This window comes from Hemitrygon akajei, chromosome 32 (genome assembly GCF_048418815.1).
Source record: "Hemitrygon akajei chromosome 32, sHemAka1.3, whole genome shotgun sequence".
Lineage (NCBI taxonomy): Eukaryota > Metazoa > Chordata > Chondrichthyes > Myliobatiformes > Dasyatidae > Hemitrygon > Hemitrygon akajei.
In genome coordinates this window covers 28,631,233-28,651,531 of record NC_133155.1, presented here as the reverse complement: position 1 = coordinate 28,651,531, position 20,299 = coordinate 28,631,233, and the positions used below count along the sequence as shown (strand labels likewise).

Sequence of the window (20,299 nt, the reverse complement as noted above, 5' to 3'; positions counted from 1 at the left end):
TATGAATATTTAGGGCATGTAGCGGTGTGCTACACGCAGCGCTAAAATAATGACACGGAGTCGGTAAACTGCAATTAAAGAAGAAGATTTTATTCGAACTTCACAGCCTTGCTTTAAAGCCTCCCTCATCCCGCCCTCCCCGGGCGCAGATGCTGTAAGGGGCACGTACCTCACAAACCCCCGCAGGCTTTTCCCTTTGTTGGTGAAGCAGACCTGGCCTTTGTGCCGGTGTGCTGGCTATTTGTGAGCCGGTTTGAGTGCGCTAGAAAGTGGGTCGCCACATAACCCCCCCCCCCCACCCCAGAACCGGCAATACACCCCCCAATGTCCACAGTCTGGGTCGGACCCTATTTGGGACGTTGGCCTCTGCGCCGCGGTGCCGGAAACTCGACCGGTTGCGCCAAGTCCACATGGGCCAGTTTGAGTCGGTCCACCGTGAAAACCTCCTCTCTCCCCCCAACGTCCAGCACGAACGTGGACCCGTTGTTCCTAAGTACCGTAAACGGCCCCTCGTAGGGGCGTTGCAGCGGTGGCCGATGCCCGCCCCTTCGTACAAACACAAACTTACAGTTCTGCAGGTCTTTGGGTACGCAGGTCGGGTTCTGCCCATGCTGCGAAGTGGGTATGGGGGCCAGGTTGCCGAGCCTCTCGCGTAGTCTGCCCAGGACTGCTGCGGGTTCTTCCGCTTGCCTCCTTGGGGCTGGGATGAACTCCCCGGGGATGACCAGGGGTGCGCTGTACACCAACTCGGCCGACGAGGCATGCAGATCGTCTTTGGGCGCCGTGCGGATGCCGAGTAGGACCCAGGGAAGCTCGTTCACCCAGTTAGCTCCGCGCAGGCGGGCCATGAGAGCCGACTTCAGGTGACGGTGGAAACGCTCCACCAGGCCGTTCGACTGTGGGTGGTAGGCAGTGGTGTGATGCAGCTGTGTCCCCAAAAGGCTGGCCATAGCTGACCACAGGTTGGAGGTGAACTGGGCACCTCTGTCGGAGGTAATGTGGGCCAGTACACCAAAGCGGGACACCCAGGTGGTGATCAGTGCCCGGGTGCAGGATTCAGAGGTGGTGTCGGTGAACGGGATCGGCTCTGGCCATCTTGTGAACCGGTCCACGATAGTCAGGAGGTGCCGCGCTCTGCGCGACACTGACAGGGGGCCCACGATATCCACATGAATGTGGTCAAAACGCCGGTGGGTGGGGTGGAACTGCTGCGGCAGGGCCTTGGTGTGCCGCTGCACCTTGGCCGTCTGGCAGTGCATGCACGTTCTGGCCCATTCACTGACCTGCTTGCGGAGTCCGTGCCAAACGAACCTGCTGGAGACCATCCGGACGGTAGTGTGGATGGAGGGGTGCGCCAAGCTATGAATGGAGTCGAAAACGCGTCGTCGCCAAGGTGCCGGGACGACGGGACGGGGCTGGCCGGTGGCGACGTCACAGAATAGGGTCCTCTCACCTGGGCCTACGGGGAGGTCCTGGAGCTGCAAACTGGAGACTGCGGTTCTGTAACTTGGGATCTCCTCATCTACCTGCTGCGCCTCTGCCAATGCCTCAAAGTCTACCCCTTGGGAAAGGGCATGAATGTTAGGGCGAGAGAGCGCGTCCGCCACGACATTGTCCTTTCCCGAGACGTGCCGGACATCCGTCGTGTATTCGGAGATGTAGGACAGATGGCGCTGCTGGCAGGACGACCAGGGATCGGACACCTTCGTGAACGTAAAGGTAAGCGGCTTGTGGTCCGTGAACGCGGTGAAGGGCCTACCTTCTAAGAAGTACCTGAAATGCCGGATTGCCAGGTATAGCGCCAACAGTTCCCGGTCGAAAGCACTGTATTTGAGCTCGAGTGGCCGCAGGTGTTTGCTGAAAAATGCCAGGGGTTGCCAGCGACCCGCGATGAGTTGCTCCAGTACCCCACCGACTTCCATGTTAGATGCGTCCACTGTGAGGGCGGTAGGGACGTCCATTCTGGGGTGCACTAGCATCGCAGCATTTGCCAAGGCTTTCTCCGTTTGAATGAAAGTGGCGGCGGACTCCTCGTCCCAGGTAATGTCCTTGCCCGGACCCGACAGCAGGGCGAACAGGGGGCGCATGATTCGGGCAGCTGAAGGGAGGAAGCGGTGGTAGAAATTGACCATACCTACGAATTCCTGAAGGCCTTTGATCGTGGTGGGTCGGGGGAAATAGCGGACCGCGTCTACCTTAGCAGGCAGAGGGGTTGCCCCGTCTTTAGTAATCCTGTGGCCCAGGAAGTCAACGGTGTCGAGCCCGAACTGGCATTTGGCTGGGTTGATTGTTAGACTGTATTCACTCAGTCGGGCATAGAGTTGACAGAGGTGGGACAGATGCTTCTGATGACTGCTGCTGGCTATGAGGATGTCGTCCAAATAGATGAATGCGAAGTCCAGGTCGCGTCCCACCACATCCATTAACCGCTGGAACGCCTGTGCGGCATTCTTCAGGCCGAACGGCATGCTGAGGAACTCGAAAAGGCCAAACGGGGTGATGAGAGCCGTTTTGGGGATGTCGTCCGGATGCATCGGGATTTGATGGTATCCTCGGACGAGGTCTACCTTGGAGAAGATCCATGCGCCATGCAGGTTTGCTGCAAAGTCCTGAATGTAAGGCACAGGGTAGCGGTCCGGTGTGGTAGCCTCGTTCAGCCTGCGGTAGTCGCCGCACGGTCTCCAGCCCCCTGTCGCTTTGGGCACCATGTGCAGGGGGGAGGCCCATGGGCTGTCGGACCGCCGGATGATCCCCAATTCCTCCATCCTCTTGAACTCCTCCTTCGCCAGTCGGAGCTTGTCCGGGGAAAGCCGCCAAGCACGGGCGTGGAGGGGTGGTCCCTGGGTTGGGATGTGGTGTTGTACGCCATGTCGGGGCATGGCTGCCGTGAACTGCGGTGCCAGAACCAATGGGAAATCTGCCAGGACTCTGGTGAAGTCATTGTCAGACAGCATGATGGAGTCGAGGTGTGGGGCTGGCAACTGGGCTTCTCCCAGGGAGAACGTCTGAAAGGTCTCGGCATGGACCAGTCTCTGCCTCAGCAGGTTGACAAGCAGGCTGTGAGCCCGCAAAAAATCCGCGCCCAGAAGCGGTTGGGCTACGGCGGCCAGTGTGAAGTCCCATGTGAACCGGCTGGAGCTGAACTGTAGCTGCACCGTACGGGTGCCGTAGGTCCTTACCATGCTGCCTTTCATGGCCCTCAGGGGGGGACCCGGTGCCCTGTTGCGGGTGTCGTAACTCGTCGGAGGTAAGACGCTGATCTCGGCAGCGGTGTCGACCAAAGAAACGGCGTCCCAACCTCCTCCCACACATACAGGAGGCTATCCCGATGGCCAGCTGCCGTAGCCATCAGCGGCGGCTGGCCCTGGCGTTTCCCAGGAACTGGCAGGGCAGGCGACAACGGCAGGCTTCTGCGCCCCACCACTGGTGGTAGAAACACCATTGTTCGTTGGGCTTCCCACCCCTGCCTCTGGGGTTAGCGGGCTCTGTGGCCGGGCCTGGTCTGGTTTGCTGCTGGGAGCGTGGCCTGGTGATCTGTGCGATGGACGCCCCATTCACCTTCTTGGCGTTCCACAGCAACTCCACCCGGGCTGCCACCTTCCGGGGGTCGCTGAAATCTGCGTCGGACAGCAGCAGGCGTATGTCCTTGGGCAGCTGCTCCAGGAATGCCTGCTCAAACATGAGGCAGGGTTTGGGTCCGCCAGCCAGAGACAACATCTCATTCATTAAAGCCAATGGAGGTCTGTCTCCCAAGCCATCCAGGTGCAGTAAATGGGCAGCCCGCTCACGCCGTGAGAGTCTGAAAGTCCTTAGGAGCAGGGCTTTGAATTCCATGTACTTGCCGTCCGCTGGGGGAGACTGCACGAACTCCGCAACCTGGGCCGCTGTGTCCTGGTCGAGGGAGCTCACCACGTAGTAGTAACGTGTGTCCTCCGAGGTTATCTGTCGAACGTGGAATTGGGCTTCTCCTTGCTGGAACCAGAGGTGAGGTCGCAGCGTCCAGGAGCTTGGCAGTTCCAACGAAACCGCATGAACAGATGCGGCGTCGGTCATCTCCGGTCCAAATATCGTTTGGACCGTCGGGGTCACCAATTGTAGCGGTGTGCTACACACAGTGCTGAAATAACGACACAGAGTCGGTAAACTGCAATTAAAGAAGAAGATTTTATTCGAACTTCACAGCCTTGCTTTAAAGCCTCCCTCATCCCGCCCTCCCCGGGCGCGGATGCTGTAAGGGGCACGTACTCACAAACTCCCGCAGGCTTTTCCCTTTGTTGGTGAAGCAGACCTGGCCTTTGTGCCGGCACGCTGGCTATTTGTGAGCCGGTTCGAGTGCGCTAGGAAGTGGGTCGCCACAGGCACTTGATTTTGTTTAGAAAGCTACTTAGCTTTTAGAGTTTAGAACTGCATACCCTATATTGCCTTTGAAGCTCAATTTGTCACTGAATTCAGAAGTTTGCAATGATTATTCTGTAAATTGCAAGGTTCTAAGCAGACGAAATAATGGGCAAGTAGATAGCTACTGTGATAATGGGGCAGGGATTATTGCTATTTGCTTTCATTGATAAACTCTCTTGAATTATACCCATTATCATTATCAATGGACCAGTGGTGCCGCAGTAGGAGAGAAACCCACTTAGACTATTTTCTCCACTGAAATTCAGGCAAAATACCACTACTCTCCTTGTGAAAATTGCTATAAATAGGTGTAGTTCATTTGTAGTTCTAATACATTTTAAAATTAGCCTTAACTTATTTTTCTAAATGTTTCTTAATTTTCTAAATTTTTAAAAAAAATCAGAATTCTAGATGAGCAATTAGAAAATGCCAATTTACATCAATGTGATTTCAGAATGAGATGGGAAAGGACACATGATTGTGTGTTCTCTACATAATTAAATCCAAATCACATCCTTGTTGCATTTTATTTTTGTGCTTTGAGCATGAGGGGACATTCCCTTGTTCCCTTGTCATTGAAGCATTCTGTCCTCCAAGAACATCACAAAATGATGTGCTAAGTAATCGTCCTCATCCTCTATTAAAAGTCATTAACAATAGCAACCTGCTAATCCAAATCAATTCATAGAAATGTGTCCCTGCATCCAAGCAACCAAAAAATTGACATTCCCTGTTCTCCAAAATTGTGGGGCTAAACCCAGCTTCAGAAATGTATAATAATGCCCATTAAATTTCTTCCCCACTTCTGCAAATAAGGATGAAATCCTTCGGCATTTTTTATTTATAATCTCAGAAAATGCACTTTGCTGGGCAAAGTCTGCATTTATTAGCCGGTCTCCATGCCCCAGAGTATGTGGAGGGGAAATTCCATCTTGAATCACCTTTGCCGACCTGGTGAAGGCTCTTCCATGGTGGTGTTGGGTTGAGAGTTCTGGGATTTAAATTCAGAATAATGAGGGAATAACAAAAGACTTTCAAGTTAGGATGGTGTGTGACTTGGAGGAGAAGTCGCTGTGTTTTCATTCATATTGGGTAGTTGCAAGTTTGCAAGGTGCTGTTGGATTAGCTTAGATAACCAACTGCAGTTTTTGCCGTATACATTGTAGACACACTGAGCTGGTAACGGAGGGAAAGAATGTAGAACAATGAGGGGCTCCAAGCCAAGAGGCCACTTTGTCCCATATGGTGCCTGGCTTCTCACGTGTTACATAGAAGAGAGAAAGCCTAGAGCACAGTACAGGCCCTTCGACCCACAAGGCTGTGCTGAACAAGTCCTTACTTTAGAAATTTCAGCCACACTCGTTTAAGCAAGATGAGATTCTTCAAAGGTTGAAGATTAGCTTTATTTGTCATATGCTGAAAATATAGTGGAACGTGTCATTTGCATGAATGACCAACACAGTCCGAGGATTGTGCTGGATGCCCCCCCCCCCCAAGTTTTGCCATACTTACGGTGCCGACATAACATGCCCACAACTTACTCACTCTTACCGTATGCCTTTGAAATCTTGAGAAAACTGCACCAACTGGAGGAAACCCACATGGCCCCAGGGAGCATGTACAAACTCCTTACGGACAGTGGAGGGAATCAAACCCTGATATCTGTAATTGGTGGTGTTGTATCACGTTATGCTATCATGCCGCCCTACAATCCATCGTGTCCTGACCTTTCCATTTTTGGGTGGTGGATCTGCTTGTGAAGTCAGGAAGTCAATGCAAATGATAGGTTTTACCCTAACATGTAGAATAAAGAAGTAGTAACACTCATACAGGGTGATTCTTGATACCTTAACCAGCACTGCATTTTGATCTCTGTCTGTCTTTCTGTCTCTCTTCTTTCTCTCTCTCAAACACACAGAGAAAAACTCAGTCATAATTATGCTAACTTCTCCTCTTTGCCTCCCAAAACCATACTGAGACCCAGCTTCTACAGAAAGAAGTGAGACCAGTGTTCAGATGCTAACAGTGTTTCTTGTCTTCTGTAGGGGAATTTGGGGAAGTTTGCAAAGGGTGTCTTAAACTCCCCAGTAAAAGGGAGCTCCCAGTGGCCATCAAGACACTGAAAGTTGGGTGCTCCGAAAAGCAAAAGCGTACCTTCCTGACAGAAGCAAGTATAATGGGACAATTTGACCATTCAAACGTTATCCGTCTCGAAGGAGTCATTACAAGAGGTAGGCATGTCAGCATGAGTGAATATGTGACAACTCTCAGCCACTGGGTACTAAGTTTTACTTTTCCAAAACCAAATTTTAAAAACATTTAAAGAAAATATTTCAAAAAACCTTTTAGCGGGATTAAATTTATTCCAGTTTTATTACATTATCTATATTTAACTTTAGAAGTGTGAAATTATTTGAATTGAACTAGTTGAATAATTAATCAACTGCTAGTTATTCTGTGTATTATTTTCCTGATGGATCCAGGAACAAATCCTGTGAAGCTAAGCACAGCTCCAATGCTGTGTCCAACTGTGCCGACGACAGCACTGTCGTTGGCTGAATCAAAGGTGGTGATGAACCAGCATGTAGAATGAAAATCTGATTGAGTGGTGTCATAACAACAATCTCTCACTCAATGTCAACAAGATCAAGAAAATGATTATTGACTTCAAGAGGAGGAAACCGGAAGTCTATGAGTCAGTCCTCAATGGGGCATCAGAGGTGTGGAGAGTCAGCAACTTTAAATTCCTTGGTGTACCCATTTCAGTGTTTCTGTCCTGGGTCCAGCACTTAAGTACTCTTATGAATAAAGCACGGCAGCACCTTGACTTTCTTAGAAATTTGTGAAGATTTGGCATGACATCTAAAACTATGAAAAACTTCTATAGATGTAAGGAGGGGAATATATTGACTGGTTGCATCACAGCTTGATGTGGAAACCCCATTGCCCTTGTATAGAAAAGCCTACAAAAAGTAATGGATAAGGCCCAGTTCATCACAGGTAAAGCTCTTCCCACTATTGAGCACATCTACACGGAGTGCTGTCACAGGAAAGCAGCATCCATCATCAAGGACCTCCAGCATTTAGGCCATGCCGTCTTTGTGCTGCTGCCATCAGGGAGAAAGTACAGGAGCCTCATGAATCACACTACCAGAAATAGGAACAGTTATTACTCCACAACCATCAGGCTTTTGAACCAGAGGGGATAACTTCACTCATTCCATCACTGAACTGTTCCAACATCCCATGGACACAATTTAAAGGACTCTTCATCTCATGTTCTCGATATTTATTGTTTTTTATTTATTATTATTGTCAGTTTTTTCCCCCTTTCTTTTTGTATTTGCACAGTCTGTTATGTTTATTTTTGCACATTGTTTGTTGCCGCCCTGTTGGGAATGATCTTTCATTGTGTTTCTCTCTGATTACCTGCAAGAAAATGAATTTCAGGTTTGTATATAATGATATATATGTATTTTGATAATAAATTTTCTTTGAACTTTGAACCTTGGAGCTGGGCAAATTAGATATCTAGATATACTTTGTGGCTACTTCACTGGAATTTCTGCAGTTGAACAAGTTGCATTCGTGTATGTTGCTATAGCAATGTTGCAGTTCAGTCCACACCTCTTGGTTGCACCTTCATGAACACTTGTCAATTTTAGTACCACTTCATCTTTATACACTACAAGCCTTACACGTCCAGCATCCCCCCCACCCCCCACCCCACCGAATGGTTTTACTTCCCACCACTTATTTCCTGGTCACTCCTGCTGAGTTTTAAACAATGTGGTATTACCTAACTTAAAGTGGTGATCATTATGTAGTCTTGAGGAAATTTATTGAAGAAGCTAAAGGAATGCTTCTAACAGAATAACCCTTGGGAAAACTTGTGTATTACCAAAGATCCAACTCTTCTGTAACAATGCAAAGCATCCAATTGGGAACAAAGAAGGTATTTAAAGTGAAAGGTCCTGAAAATGTGGCCAATATGCAATGTTTTGGAACAGTTCAAAACTCTCCTTGTCTCTGTTTCCATTATTATCAGTGGAACATTTTGAATGCAAATTTGTAGATGCATTTCCGATTATATCGGTAATTGCTTCTTTGAAATCCTCCATTGGTTGTAAAGTACTTACGAACAGCCTACATAATTGTGTTTTTTTTATTTTCTCCCCAACGTGGGCCACACCTTCTAACATGAAATGCCAAGTATTGAATTCCCAGGGTGCTCTGTTCTTGGCTGTTGAGACGTGAGGTCTTTAATGTCAGCAGACACAACCTTTTATCTGAGATTGCAATGGGTGAAACAACAAATTGGAGATCTGCATCTCCATGGAGAAATACATTTCAATTTAGGAGGGGAATTATAAATGTTCAATTATGGAGCAAAACATAGAACTACAATATAACACACTCAAAATTCCAGAGGAACTCAGTGGTCAGACAGCATTAAAGGAGAGAATAAAGTGCTGACATTTCATCAGGACATAAGGAGGAAGATTCAACACTTCATTCCTTTCCATAGATGCTGCCCGACCTACTGAGTTCCTCCAGCATTCTGTATGTGTTACTCTGGATTTTCAGCATCCACAGAATCTCTTGTCTTTATGAGGAACTACCTTATATAGTGCAATTAGTATGGCATCAAGAAATGCTACTATGAGTACAGGAGGGCAAAGAAACACAGCAAACTGGATTTAATTTGAGTAGATAAATATCATTCAACAATCACCATATTAAATATGTTGCCTCAACTCAAAACTTCCCTCAGCAAGTGAACAAGAGAAAAGGAATGACAAATGAGAATACTACTGTGAATCCCCTACCTCCTCTACAGCAAGAGAGAGGTGGGAATATATACTTTTATATTGTTCTCTTTATTGCAGTAGTCTACAAAATGCATTCATGGAAAATATCTGGTCTGGATGCATAATGGCTTGGTATGGCTAGTGCTCTGCATGTAACACGAAACTTCAGAGAGTTGTGGACACAGCTCAGCCATCACAGTAATCAACCTTCCCCTTATGGGGAAGTCTGCACCTCTCATTACTTCAGTAAAGCAGCCAGCATAATCAAAGTCCCCACTCACCGCAGACGTTCTCTTCTCCCCTCTCCCATCAGGCAGAAGATGCAAAAGCCTGAAAGCTTGTACCACCAGGCTCAAAGACAGTTTCTATCCACTGTAATCAGACCCAAAATAGATGCTTGGCCTCATAATCTACCGAGTTATGATCTTACACTTTATCATTTCCCTGCGCTGGACTTTATTCTTTAGTGTTATTGTTTTAATATTCTTGCTCAATACACTGTGTCATGATTTGATTTCTATATACAATATGCAAATTTTCACTCTATGTGACAATAGTAAACCAAAACCAATACCAGTACTTAACATCTGATTTTAGTTTCATCTGATGGCTTCCCTGTTCTGCTTGAAATCACTGCATGAGCAGTAAGCAGTTGTTCTTTTTTAAAGACTAAAAAATGTCTCCAGTGATCTGGTAATGTTTGCAGTATTAAAGTATACAGATTTCATGTTAGTCTTTTCCAAAAAGAAATGATTGTTCTGCGTCAGCATTGTTCAAGATTGAAAGCAAGGATGGATCTTAGAGGGACAAAAGATAGTGATACAAATGTTTATTCAGGAAAGAAAGAACTTTGATTTATATGGAGCCTTTCATTGTTTCGGTTCATTCCAAATTGATTCTCAGTCAATTCAATACATTTTATGTGTAAATCACAAAGGAGAGAAAGTCTGCAGATGTTGGAAATCCAAAGGAACACACACAGAATGCTGGAACTCAGCAGGTCAGGCAGCAACTGTGGAACAGAATAAAAGGATACTGTTTTTATATGTAAACACACTAGAAAGCATGACAGACAGTTTGCAAAAACCCTACATAAGGTGGGTTAACTGCTGGCTCGATCAGTTGAGTGATCCACACTGCATCAAAGCTGTTCCTCAGCTAAGAGAGGTGCTGGTGCACTGTAAAGTTTCTTTGGAAATAGTGAAACGTTGCCTCAGTATGACACTGAAGTCTAACCTTGGATTATAGAGTCATAGAGTTGTACAGCTCAGAAGCAGGCCCTGCAGGCCATCAGTCTCATGCTGACCTTCCACACTTGCCCTCATTTGCACTGTATCCTACGGGCAGTATTGCCTGGTTAATTAGCTATTTTAAGTTGCCCTTATATAGAGTAATTGTGTCTGATTTCACCACGTCCTCCTACAGTGCAATCCAGATATCAACCACTCTATGTGCAACAAAGAAGTTACCCAAAGATACCCTTAAAACTCCTTCAGCCACCTTAAAGCCATGCCTTTTTGTTTTTTGGTATACAGACTGTGACCACCTATCCAATCTACTGTACTCTGACCTCTGGAGTGGGTTTTGGCCCATCCACGCTGCTGTTGATGGGTTGGATTATTCATTACCGAAAACCGTCAACAAATACACCAAACATTATTAAAATCCAAACCCAGACTTTACTGTCGTGACACTTAGCTTTGGGTATTGTTGCAAGCCCCAGTGTAATGAGTGAAAGTGAATCATTTGTATTATTATGCTGTCCAGGGCTCGATGCACAAGACATTGGAATTTACCTAGTTTGCATTTATTTACTGTATCTTTGTGTCTCTGAAACAAGTGCCGCAATACAGTTGATTGACAGCTGAACTCCGCAATTTGCAGTTTCCACACCTCCGTTGTTAACACTCTGATTTCCTGTTTGCAGGTAAACCCATGATGATTGTAATTGAATACATGGGAAACGCAGTGTTGGATTCCTTCCTGAGGGTAAACCATTGGTTTTATTTAACTTGTCTGTAAAATAGCTTATTCATGGTTGGCATCTCCATCCAAGCTGTCATCTGCAGTACTTTGTGTTTGTGAAACACATGCAAAATATTGGAAGATCTCTGCAGGGCAGGCAGCATCCACGGAGGAGAGTGAATAGTTGATGTTTCAAGCTGAGACCCTTCATCGGGATCTCCTGTTAATGAGATATCTTACACACTTGGATATCCTGAGAAAAGAACATGTAGATAAAGAAAAAATCACACTGACGTGGGTGGAGGGACAAGGGACATTCATGAGAAGTTGTAATTTTGGGAACCAATCTCCATGGTTAAATCTTGTGAGAGAGCACTGGGCTAGCTATCTCATCAAGACAGAACCATGGTTGGTCTAAATGCGTCTAACCTCCATACCTCAGCATTCTTTCACAGTACAAACGCCAAACAGATTCAACATAATAGATGTGTGGAAGCTCTTCTTTTATGGCATAGTGTTCACCCAGTGAGCAGCTGGCCTGTTAGTTCTAGGAATGCCATAGAAGAGTCATAGAAAACTACAGCACAGAAATAGACCCTTTAGCCCATCTCGTCTAGCCCCATCGACCTGAACCTGGATCATAGCCCTCATACCTGTCCCATCCATGTACCCATCCAAATTTCTCATAAATGCTGGAATTGAACCCGAATTCACCACCTCCGTTGATAGCTTGTTCCACGTTCTCTCCAAGCCTCAAGTCTTGATCTCAAATTAGATCATATGTGCAGATGTTGTGGGCCAAACTGTGCAGTATTGTTCAAGTTCATGATTTTTGTCATTCAGACGTACATATGCATACCGCCAAATAGAGCAACATTCCTCTGGACCAGGGTGCACAACAGAGTCAATATAACTCAACACACAAGACATAAAGTAATATTGCCACAAATAAGTTAACAAATAATAAAATATATTCCAGAAGATTGATACTTAGCAGAAGGTACATTTATGACACAAGTTAGAAACTAAACAGAATATCACTACTGGCACTTCATAATACGCGAGTCCTGGGTGATGGCAGGCAATTCCATAGTCTCATAAACTGGGGGAAGAAGCTGTTACCTGTCCTAACAATTATAATGCTACGGTTCCTCTTGCTTGATAGTTTGAGAGTCAAAGAGACTGTGTGACGGATGGGAGGATCCTTGACAATGCTAAGGTCTTTGTATATAAGACTATAAGACCACAAGATCTAGAAGCAGAACTAGACCATTTGGCCCATTGAGTCTGCTCCACCGTTTCATCAGTGCTGATCCAATTTTCCTCTCAGCCTGAATCTCCTGCCTTTTCCCCATATCTCTTCATGCCCTGACTAATCAAGATTCTATCAACCTCTGCCTTAAATATACATAAAGACCTGGCCTCCGTACCTGTACCTGTACCTGTAGCAATGAATTCCATAGATTCACTACTCTCTGCTAAACAAAATTCCTCCTCATCTCTGTTCTAAAAGGATTCTCCGCTGTTCTCAGACTGTGACCTCTGGTCTTAGACTCTCCCACCATAGGAAGCATCCTCTCCACATCCACTCTATCCAGACCTTTCACCGTTCAATAGGTTTCAATGAAATCACCCCTCATTCTTCTGAATTTTAGTGAATACAGGCCCAGACACATCAAATGGTCTTCATGTGACAAGCCTTTCAATCATGGAATCATTTTTGGGAGCACCCTTTGACCCCTTTCTAGTTTCAGCACATGCTTTCTTAGATAAGGGGCCCAAAACTGCTCACAATGCTCCGAGTGAGACCTCATCAGTGTTTTATAATGTCACAGCTTTACGTCCTTGCTTTCATATTCTAGTTCTCATGAAATGAATGCTAACATTGCATTTGCCTTCCTCACCACAGACTCAACCTGCAAATTAACCTTTTTGGGAATCCTGCTCAAGGACTCCCAAGTTCCATTCAGCCTCAGTTATTTGTATTTTTTCTCCATTTTGAAAATAGTCAAAGATGTCATTTTTTCTACCAAAGTGCATGAACATATATTTCCCAACACTGCATTCCATCTGCCATTTCTTTGCCCATTCTCCTAATCTGTCTAAGTCCTTCTGTAGCCTCTCTACTTTCTCAGAACTACCTGCCCCTCCACCTATCTTCATATAGTCTGCAAACTTTGCAACAAAGCTATCAATTCCATCATCTAAATCATATAATGTAAAAAGAATTGGTGCCAACATAGATCCATGTGGAACACCACTAGTCACCGGCAGCCAACCAGAAAAGGTTCCCTTTATTTCCATTCTTTGCCTCCTGCCAATCAGCCACTGCTTTATCCATGCTAGAATCTTTCCTGTAAAAACAATGGGCCTGTAGCGTGTTAAGCATCCTCATGTGTGGAACCTTGTCAAAGGACTTCTGAAAATCCAAGTACACAACATCAACTGATTCTCCTTTGTCTATCCTGCTTGTTGTTTCTCCAAAGAATTCCAACATATTTGTCAGGCAAGATTTTCCCTTGAGGAAACCATGCTGACTACGGCCTATTTTATCATGTGCCTCCAAATACCCTGAGACTTCAGCTTTAACAATCAACTCCATCAATTCCATCATCCAAATCATTGACATATAATGTAAAAAGAATTGGCACCAACACAGATCCATCCTTTTCTGGTTGGCTGCTGGTGACTTGTGAGTGGAGTGACATTATTATTCCAGAATCTACTAATTCCTGAAAGATCATTAATAATGCCAACAAAGTTCATTCAGCCTCCTCTTTCAGAACCCTGGGGTGTACATCATCTGGTCTAGATGATTTATCTAACTTCAGACCTTTCAGTTTTCCAAGAACCTTCTCCCTAGTAATGGTAACTTCACATACTTCATAACCCTGACACATGAAACTTCCATCATTCTGCTGGTGTCTTCCACAGTGAAGAATGACACAAAATACTTATTCAGTTCATCCACCATTTCCTTGTTCCCCATTACTGCCTCTCCAGCATCATTCTCAGCAGTCCAATATCCACTCTTGCCTCTCTTATGTATCTGAAGAAACGTTTGGTATTCCCTTCAATATTATTGGCTAACTTACTCTTGTTTTTCATCTCTACCTACTTAATGACTTTTTTAGTTGTCTTCTGTTGATTTTAAAAGTTTCCCAATCATCTCACTTCCCACTAATGTTTGCACTATTAAATGCCCTCTCTTTGGCCTTTATGTTGGCTTTGACTTCTCGTTAGCCATGGTTGTGTCATCTTTCCTTTAGGATATTTCTTCCTCTTTCTGATGTATATATCCTGTGCCTTTGGAATTGCTTCCAGAATTTCCAGACATTGCTGCACTGCCATCATCCCTGCCCGTGACCTTTTCCGATCAATTCTGGCCGACTCCTCTCTCATGCCTCTGTAATTCCCTTTACTCCACTGTAATACTGATACATCTGCCTTCTGCTTCTCCTTCTCAAATTTCAGAATGAATTCAATTATATTATGATCACTTGACCCTTAAGGATTCTTTTACCTTAAGCTTGCTAATCATTTCTTGTTCTTTGCACAACACCCAATCCAGAATTGCTGATCTTCTGGTGGGCTCAACCACAAGCTGCTCTAAAAATCCACCTTGTAGGCACTCTAGAAACTCCCCTTCTGAAATCCAGCACCAACCTTATTTTCCAGATCTACCTGTGTATTGATGCCCCCCATGACTATTGTAACATGCATTTTCTATCTCATGTTGTAATCTTTAGGCCACATCTTACTACAGTTTTGGGCTCTATATACAACTCCCATTAGGGTCTTTTTACCCTTGCAGTTCCTTAGCTCTATCCATAATGATTCAACACCTTCCGACCCTACGTCACCTGTTTCTAATAATTTGATTTAATTTTTTTTACCAACAGAGCAATGCTGCCCCTTCTGCCTTTCTTCCTGTCCTTTCGATAAAATGTGTATACTTGGACGTTAAGCTCCGAGCTAAAACCTTCTTTCAGCCATGGTTCAGTGATGCACCGTACCTGCCAAATTGCAACTCTGCTGCAATTTCATCCATCTTATTCCATATACTGCGCGCATTCAAATATAAAACCTTCAGTCTTGCATTCAACTTTTTCAGTTTTGACCGCCTTTATGTTGCAATTCACCCTGCTTACTGCAACTTTTCCCTAGCAACAGCCTCTCCTCGCTACACATTACCTCTGTTTGTAAACCAGCTACCTCACCTTCAGCACTACTATCTGACTTCCTTAATATACTCCTTGCATTGAGGTATGGGCAGCTCAGGATACTAGTTGCAGTGTGAACAAACTTTTGATTCCTAACTTTGTCTGAGGTCTTGCCAACATCTCCCTCCGCAACCTCTCCACAAACTGTTCTGACCCTCTGCTTCCCATCCCTCTGCAACCTCTCCACAAACTGTTCTGACCCTCTGGTTCCCATCCTTCTGCAACCTCTCCACAAACTGTTCTGACACTCTGGTTCCCATCCCTCCACAACCTCTCCACAAACTGTTCTGACCCTCTGGTTCCCATCCCTCTGCAACCTCTCCACAAACTGTCCTGGTACTCTGCTTCCCATCGTCCTGCAACCTCTCCACTAACTGTCCTGGTACTCTGCTTCCCATCCCTCCGCAACCTCTCCACAAACTGTTCTGACACTCTGCTTCCCATCCCTCCGCAACCTCTCCACAAACTGTTCTGACCCTCTGGTTCCCATCCCTCCACAACCTCTCCACAAACTGTTCTGACCCTCTGGTTCCCATCCCTCTGCAACCTCTCCACAAACTGTTCTGACCCTCTGGTTCCCATCCCTCCGCAACCTTTCCACAAACTGTTCTGACACTCTGGTTCCCATCCCCTTTAATTCTAGTTTTAACTCCACTGTGCAACATTATCAAACCCTCCTGCTAGAGTATTAGTTCCCCTCTTGTTCAGGTGCAAACCTTCCCTTCTGAACAGGCCTCTCCTTCCCTGGAAGAGAGCCCAATGATTCATGTGCAGTGTCCCTGATAAATACCTGAGATGGGTGGAAGGGAGACCCCAATGATCCTCTCAACAGTCTTCACAATCCTTGGTAGTGCCTTGGAGTCAGATGCCTTGTGATTCCCATACCAGACGGTGTTCATATTTAGGTTCTTATCTTCTTACATTACAGAAACTGACCATTGCAAATGACCGAGGTCTCAGAGCATTCTTATCAGTCCTATTCCCTTCTTCTTGTAGTCTGTATCCTCTTGCATGTCAACCAGGATAAGGAGTAAGAGATTCAGAGGGAATTTGAGAAAGAGTTTCAAACAAGAGAAAATCTGCAGATGCAGGAAATCAGATGCTGGAGGAACTTAGCAGGCCAGGCAGCATCTACGGAAAAGAGCAAACTGGAGACATTTCAGGCCAAGCTCCCTCATCAGGTCTGGAAAAAAGAGATGAGGAGTAAGAAATTGGGGGGAAGGGAGGAAGAAGTACTAGGTAGTAGGTGATAGGTGAAACCGGAAGAGGGAGAGTGATGAAGTAGGGAGCTGGGATGTCAATTAGTGGAGGACATAAAGGGCTGGAGAAGGCCATGGGAGAAAGGACGGGGCAGGAGCGCCAGAGGGAAGTGATGGGCAGGTCAGGAGAGAAGTTGAGAGAGGGAAATGGGAATCAGGAATGATGAAGGAGGGTTGGGGGAATCACTGCAAGTTCAAGAAATCAATATCCATGCCATTGGGTTGGAGGTTGCCCAGATGGAATATAAGGTGTTGCTCCTCCAACCTGAGTATAGCCTCAGGGCGGTAGAATTGGAGGCCACGGACTGACATGTCGGAATTGAAATGGGAAGCAGAATTGAAATAGGTGGCCACCAGAAGATACTGCTTTTTTTGGCGGATGGAGCGCGGCTGCTTGGTGAAGCTGCCTCCCAATCAACTTTGGATCTTATCGATATGCAGGAGACAACACCAGGAGCACCGGATGTGTTTAAAAAGAAAGTTTATTCATCTAGCTGGTAGTTGGATCTGGAATGCAACTACCTGAGGGGTAGATAAAGAAAGCTACTCTCATAATACTTAAGGACCTGGACAGGCATTTAAATCACCAAGACACAAGATACATATAAATCAAGTTTTTCTGCAATGGAGGATGAAGATAGTCAGCAACATGAAGCACGCCCTCAGTTCTATTCCTCCCTGATGCATGGATGTTCTTCTAGAAGATTATTGACTCAGTCAAAGACACTCTGAACTGCCCAAAACACGTTGACCTGTCAGCATATTCGGATGTCTGTAAGGAAATGCTGCTGACTGGCACAATCCCGGCTGAGGGAGTACGTGCTGAGGGACCCACTGAAGCTTGGTGCAGAAGACACTGCAAGGTCTAGGTGGAGAAGGACCACAGTATAGGGTTGTTCTGCTACTGGACAGAGAGGGCAGGTTGAGTGTTAAAGTCCCTCAATTATTGTGTTGGTGTACTACCCCAGAGAGTCACATGTGCAGCAACATTGGTTTTAAGCAATGTAATAAAACACTACACAATACATTATCTGTCAACGTACCACTGAGAAGGCATTGCACATTTTATTCTTGTATTATGAACAAAGGAAATTTTGATTAAGAAGTAAGTGACTGCGGAAAGCTAAATCGGTGAATAGGGATGAAACAGCTCCAGCAAACTCCAATCCCCACTGCTGTCTGTGCGGTGTTTACAAGTTCTTCCTGTTACCCAGTGGGATTCCCCCTGAGGCTCCAGTTTCCCCTTAAATCACAACAATGTTGTTGATAGATTAATTGGCCACTATGAATTACCAATTAGTGTAGGTGGAAGGTAGGAGAATCAGGGAGAAGTTAGAATCATGCAACACAGAAATCAAGAATTAATCTGTAATAATCGCATTGCCAGGACTTCAATATTCAAAGCAAATTTATTATCAAAGTACATGCAGTATATGACACCATTTTCAACCCTGAGAGTCATTTCCTTGTGAGCAATCACAGTAAGTACAAAAATCCACAATAGGATCAATGAAAGACCGCAGCCAACAGGATAGACAATAACCGATCTGCAAAAGAAAAGCAGCAAAGAGTGAAACTGCAAATAGACAGATAAGAGAGACTGCTGCATGTGTTTCCCAGGGGAGCAGTCCACTTACAACTGACACCACTCATCAGTTAAGAGAAGAACGACATGCACGAAATTAGAAGTAAACACATTCATAATGTTTGTATACTACCAGGCAATGGAGCCTGAGACTGATGTGACAGGATGCAGAGACAAACTTCATCAACAGTTTATAACACAATATCCTTCCGAACAGTGGAGAAGATGAACGAAGAGTGATAGTAAAAAATAACTTAATCCCTATAGGCATATTAAACTGAATAAAACATGAAGTTGCACAAGAGCTAGAAAGAAACCAACCTAAAGACCATGACAACACTATGCAAGAAAATAATGAAGATGCAACACCCCCCCCCCCCCCACAAGCACTGATGAAAATACAATTATTTCAACTGCTTCACAATCAGATGTTAACAGCAATAACACAGATCCAGGGCCTCTGCAGAATACTGATGATAAAACTGAGTTTACAGACAAAATATCCCAATATTTAACAGAATATACGAGGGGTGATTGATAAGTTTGTGGCCTGAGGTAGAAGGAGATGAGTTATTAACTTCAAACTTTCTGCATAATCGCTCAAGGAGTTGAACTGCATGTGCATGTAACGAGAGCTGGATAACTCATCCACTTCTACCTTGGGACATGAACTTATCAATCACCCCTGCTGCAAACTACTTCTGGAGGTCCAAGACGCCAGCTTCTACAAAGAAGGGATCCGTATGCTCCACGACCGTTGGACTAAGTGTGTAAATGTAGGAGAGGACTATGTTGAAAAATAAATGTGCTAGGCTTTCTAAAATTGACTCCTTCTACCTTAGGCCACAAACGTATCAATCACCCCTCGTATGGGCATTGACCCAACAAAAAGACCCTACTTACCAACACAAAACACGTAATCAAAATTTGCAAAGTAAGTTAATACTCTCAACAATATTATATTACCACAATATTTAGGAAAACTTGAAACATTTGAAGAACCACACACAACGACACACTAAAGGCAGTTCAGTGCAATGGCTCCAAAATAGAGGCACTCATTAAAAGAAACTCAAAACTGAGTAATGAAGTGAAAACACTGAAATGGAAGAAAAGTTTAAAAAACAAAATTGAAACATTTAGATCAGAAACAGCCTGCCTAATGGAGTTTAAAACGGAGAACCCAAGCAAGAAATTTAAGTGAAAAACTAAGGAGATTCTGAGGAAATATAAGGCCTGTACAAGATATGATCAACCGAACAAAAGCACTATAGTGTTTATAGATTCATTAAAATAAAAGCTCAGTGCATCAAAATGTCAAATTATGAACAAACACAGAGATAATTAACTTTTAGCCTAATATCTGGTCAAACAGGGTGATGCACAATCAAGAAGCATACTGGATTAGGGATAAAAAGAGTGCACACAAATAATTGACAAAATACAAATACCTGAAGTTAGAATGGATATGCTAAAAGAGGTTATAAAAAATACCCACAACTGGAAAGGTACCAGCAGTGATAATATTTACAATTATTGGTATAAAAATTTACTGCGTTCATCCATACCTATTAATGCATATCAACAAATTCTTAAAAATCCTGAAAAGTTGCCCGAACTTTTGACAGAAGGCAAAACATACCTTTTACCCGAAGGAAAAATCACAAAAGATCCATCAAAATATCATCCTATTACTTGTTTACCAACTATATATAAAATTGTAACATCATGTATCTCGAAACTAATCACCACTCATTTAGATGACCACAATATACTTACAGAAGAGCAGAAAAGGTGCCATTAAGGTACAAAAGGAAGTAAAGAGCAACTGATAATAAACTCTGGAATTCTAAATCAAGCCCAGTGGAAAGGCAGACATCTTTCATGTTGCTATATTGACTACCAAAAGGCATGTAACTCTGTCCCACACTCATGGTGAACAGAAGTTCTTAATATGTACAAACTACACCCAATACTTGTGAAATTCTTTCAACATCTGATGAAACATTGGTGTACTATGATCACCTAATCTATCAACAACCTAAAAAGATCAGCCAC

At 44.8% G+C, this 20,299-nt stretch overlaps 1 protein-coding gene across 2 annotated transcripts in view; it reads left to right on the top strand.

Annotated features, from left to right (window-relative positions):
- Window positions 1–20,299, top strand: part of LOC140719729 (ephrin type-A receptor 7-like) — a 671,000-nt gene that overhangs the window by 609,131 nt on the left and 41,570 nt on the right. For both annotated transcript variants that reach the window (XM_073034552.1, XM_073034551.1), the window contains exons 11-12: window positions 6,444–6,629; window positions 11,137–11,198. In XM_073034552.1, coding sequence (XP_072890653.1) covers window positions 6,444–6,629; window positions 11,137–11,198 — 248 coding nt within the window. The remainder of the gene's footprint in view (window positions 1–6,443; window positions 6,630–11,136; window positions 11,199–20,299) is intronic.